At 50.8% G+C, this 2227-nt stretch overlaps 1 protein-coding gene across 1 annotated transcript; it reads right to left on the bottom strand.

Moving 5' to 3' along the window:
- Positions 1-366: 366 nt before the first annotated feature.
- Gast (gastrin) lies at positions 367-1911 on the bottom strand. The gene is made up of 3 exons (XM_005087373.3): positions 1870-1911; positions 667-882; positions 367-555 (listed from the first exon to the last, which is right to left on the bottom strand). Exons 2-3 carry the CDS (start codon positions 875-877, stop codon positions 452-454), a joined length of 315 nt encoding a protein of 104 aa, XP_005087430.1. The 5' UTR covers positions 878-882; positions 1870-1911; the 3' UTR covers positions 367-451.
- Between the last annotated feature and the right edge of the window lie 316 nt (positions 1912-2227).

Genomic DNA, 2227 nt, shown 5'->3' with positions numbered 1-2227 from the left:
TCGTGGGCTCGTTGTAAATGGATGGGCAGCCTTGGAAGGCTTAAACCAAGAGTGATGTTTTGACGCATCTTTTACTTTTTGAAGATTTGTTTTGTTTTTAACGATGTGTTTATGTATGCAGGGGCATGTGAGTGAGGGTGTCCAAAGAGGTTGGGCAAAGGTTCAACTCCCTGGACAGGAATTTACAGGCAGCTATGAGTCTCCTGATAGGGGTGCTGAGAACTGAACCAGGATCCTCTGAAAGAGCGGGAAGCATTTTAACCTCTGCCCGCCTCTTGGGCCCCACCCAGGTAGATTCTTATTTAATGTTACTCTCTGGTCTCTGCCCAACCCCTCTCCAGTCAAGCATATGACATGACTCAATGATACACTGGAAGCTAATTTATTTTTTATGTTTTGCAAGGACTGAGCTGGGCGCAGCTGGACATGGTTGGGCTCTGGAAGATTGTTGCTAGTTACGCTGGTCCCCTTCCTCAGCACTGCGGCGGCCGAAGTCCATCCATCCATATGCCTCTTCTTCTTCCTCCATCCATGGCCTCTGCTTCTTGGACAGGTCTGAGGAGGTGACAGGAAGTGAGAGTGGAGAGGAGGATCCCTGGTCTCCAGAAAGCTGTAGAGCCAGTATGGGGGAACCATGGCCAAATCTGACTGGTTCTGCAGTCCTACCTGTTATAAAGTGTTGAGGACCCTGGATCCCCAGCTGCCTTCGATGGGGAGAGGCTGGACGTAGCTGGTCCAGCTGGTGCGGTTCCAGGTCCCAGTTGGTCCCTGGTCCAGAGGATGTATCCTGTAGATGGGAGTGGGGCTTCCAGGAAGCTTCAGAGAAGGTAGCCAGAGCCAGCACTGAGATCACCATGCACACGCAAAGTCGAGGCATCTTGTCTGAAAAGGGGAGGGAGCTGGGCTTCAAGATGGGGCTCTCCCATAGACCCAGAGGTAAAGGGCTAGACCAGATGGGCTACAGATGAGCAATCCTGTGCAGAATGGCAGCCCATCTTTAGTCTTTCTTCTCTCGTGCCAGCCAGCAACCTAGGCCCCCACGTCTTGCCTTTCCTCCTTATCCACTCAGTGACAGCCAGTGCTTGGGGAAAATCAAAACCTAGAATGGGAGTTGGGGAGGTGGCCCAATGGGTAAGGGCATTTGCTCTATGAGTATATGGACCTGAGTTCAAGTCCCAAAGGGCCATGTATAAAGCTGGGAGTTCCTGTAATCCCAGTATTGAAGAAGGAGGTAGAGACAGGATTGTGGGTATTGCTGACTGCCAACACAGGCAGGGGAGTCACTAGGAATCATAGTATATGCCTTTAATCCCAGTACCTAGGAGGCAGAGGCAGGTGGATCTCTGTGAGTTCAAAATCAGCCTGGTCTACAGAGTGAGTTCCAGGACAGCCAGGGCTGCACAGAGAAACCCTGTCTTGAAAAACAAAATAAGCAAAGTGACAACAACATAAAAAGATATTATCTTTTTATGACAGAGTTCTCAGATGAGGTTTTCTGTGGGAGAAAAATATTTGTGACTAATAAAGAAATGTTGACAGCTCAGAGCTGACATGCTGGCTTTTGTTTATATCTCAGTCCTGGGAAGCTGAGGCAGGAGGATTGCCTCAAGGCCTCAAATTTAAGGCTCTGTGAGAGCTGGGCAGATCTGGGCTGGAGTGATACATTGCCAAAAGAAAAGAAAGAATGAATGAAAGGAAAAGCCAAGCAGTGGTGGTGCACACTTTTAATCTCAGCACTGCAGAGGCAGAGGCAGAGGCAGAGGCAGAGGCAGAGGCAGAGGCAGAGGCAGAGGAGGCAGAGGCAGAGGCTGAGAGAAGAGGGTCTTCCAGCTCTCAACCCTGCTGTCCCTTCCCTTCCCAGTTTCTCACCTGTAGAGCTGGGGATGGGTGGCTGTTGTGGTGGCTGGGTCGGCTCTGCTCCGTGTGCTGCTCCAGGCCTGCCTTATAAAGCCCTCATGTCCCTCCCAAGCCCTCCTTCCGGGTGAGGCCAGACTTCCCACAGCAAGATAAATGGGCATGAGATGTAGGTACAACCTGTCACCCTGCCTCACCCTGTCACAGAGCTGTCAACCAGTATTCATTCAGGATGTGGGGGAAAAGGAAGGGCTGAAACAGGGAGGGGACAGACAGAAGACAGACTCTCTGGTTCCAGAACAGCTCATTCTACTCTATCCCTTGGGTCACAGACTTCCAAGTCTTTTATTGGACTTCATCCTATGTCGTGGAG

Source organism: Mesocricetus auratus, unplaced genomic scaffold (genome assembly GCF_017639785.1).
Source record: "Mesocricetus auratus isolate SY011 unplaced genomic scaffold, BCM_Maur_2.0 Super-Scaffold_100007, whole genome shotgun sequence".
Classification (NCBI taxonomy): Eukaryota; Metazoa; Chordata; class Mammalia; order Rodentia; family Cricetidae; genus Mesocricetus; species Mesocricetus auratus.
The sequence above is the reverse complement of the archived record's forward strand: the minus strand, read 5'-3'. Positions and strand labels throughout refer to the sequence as shown.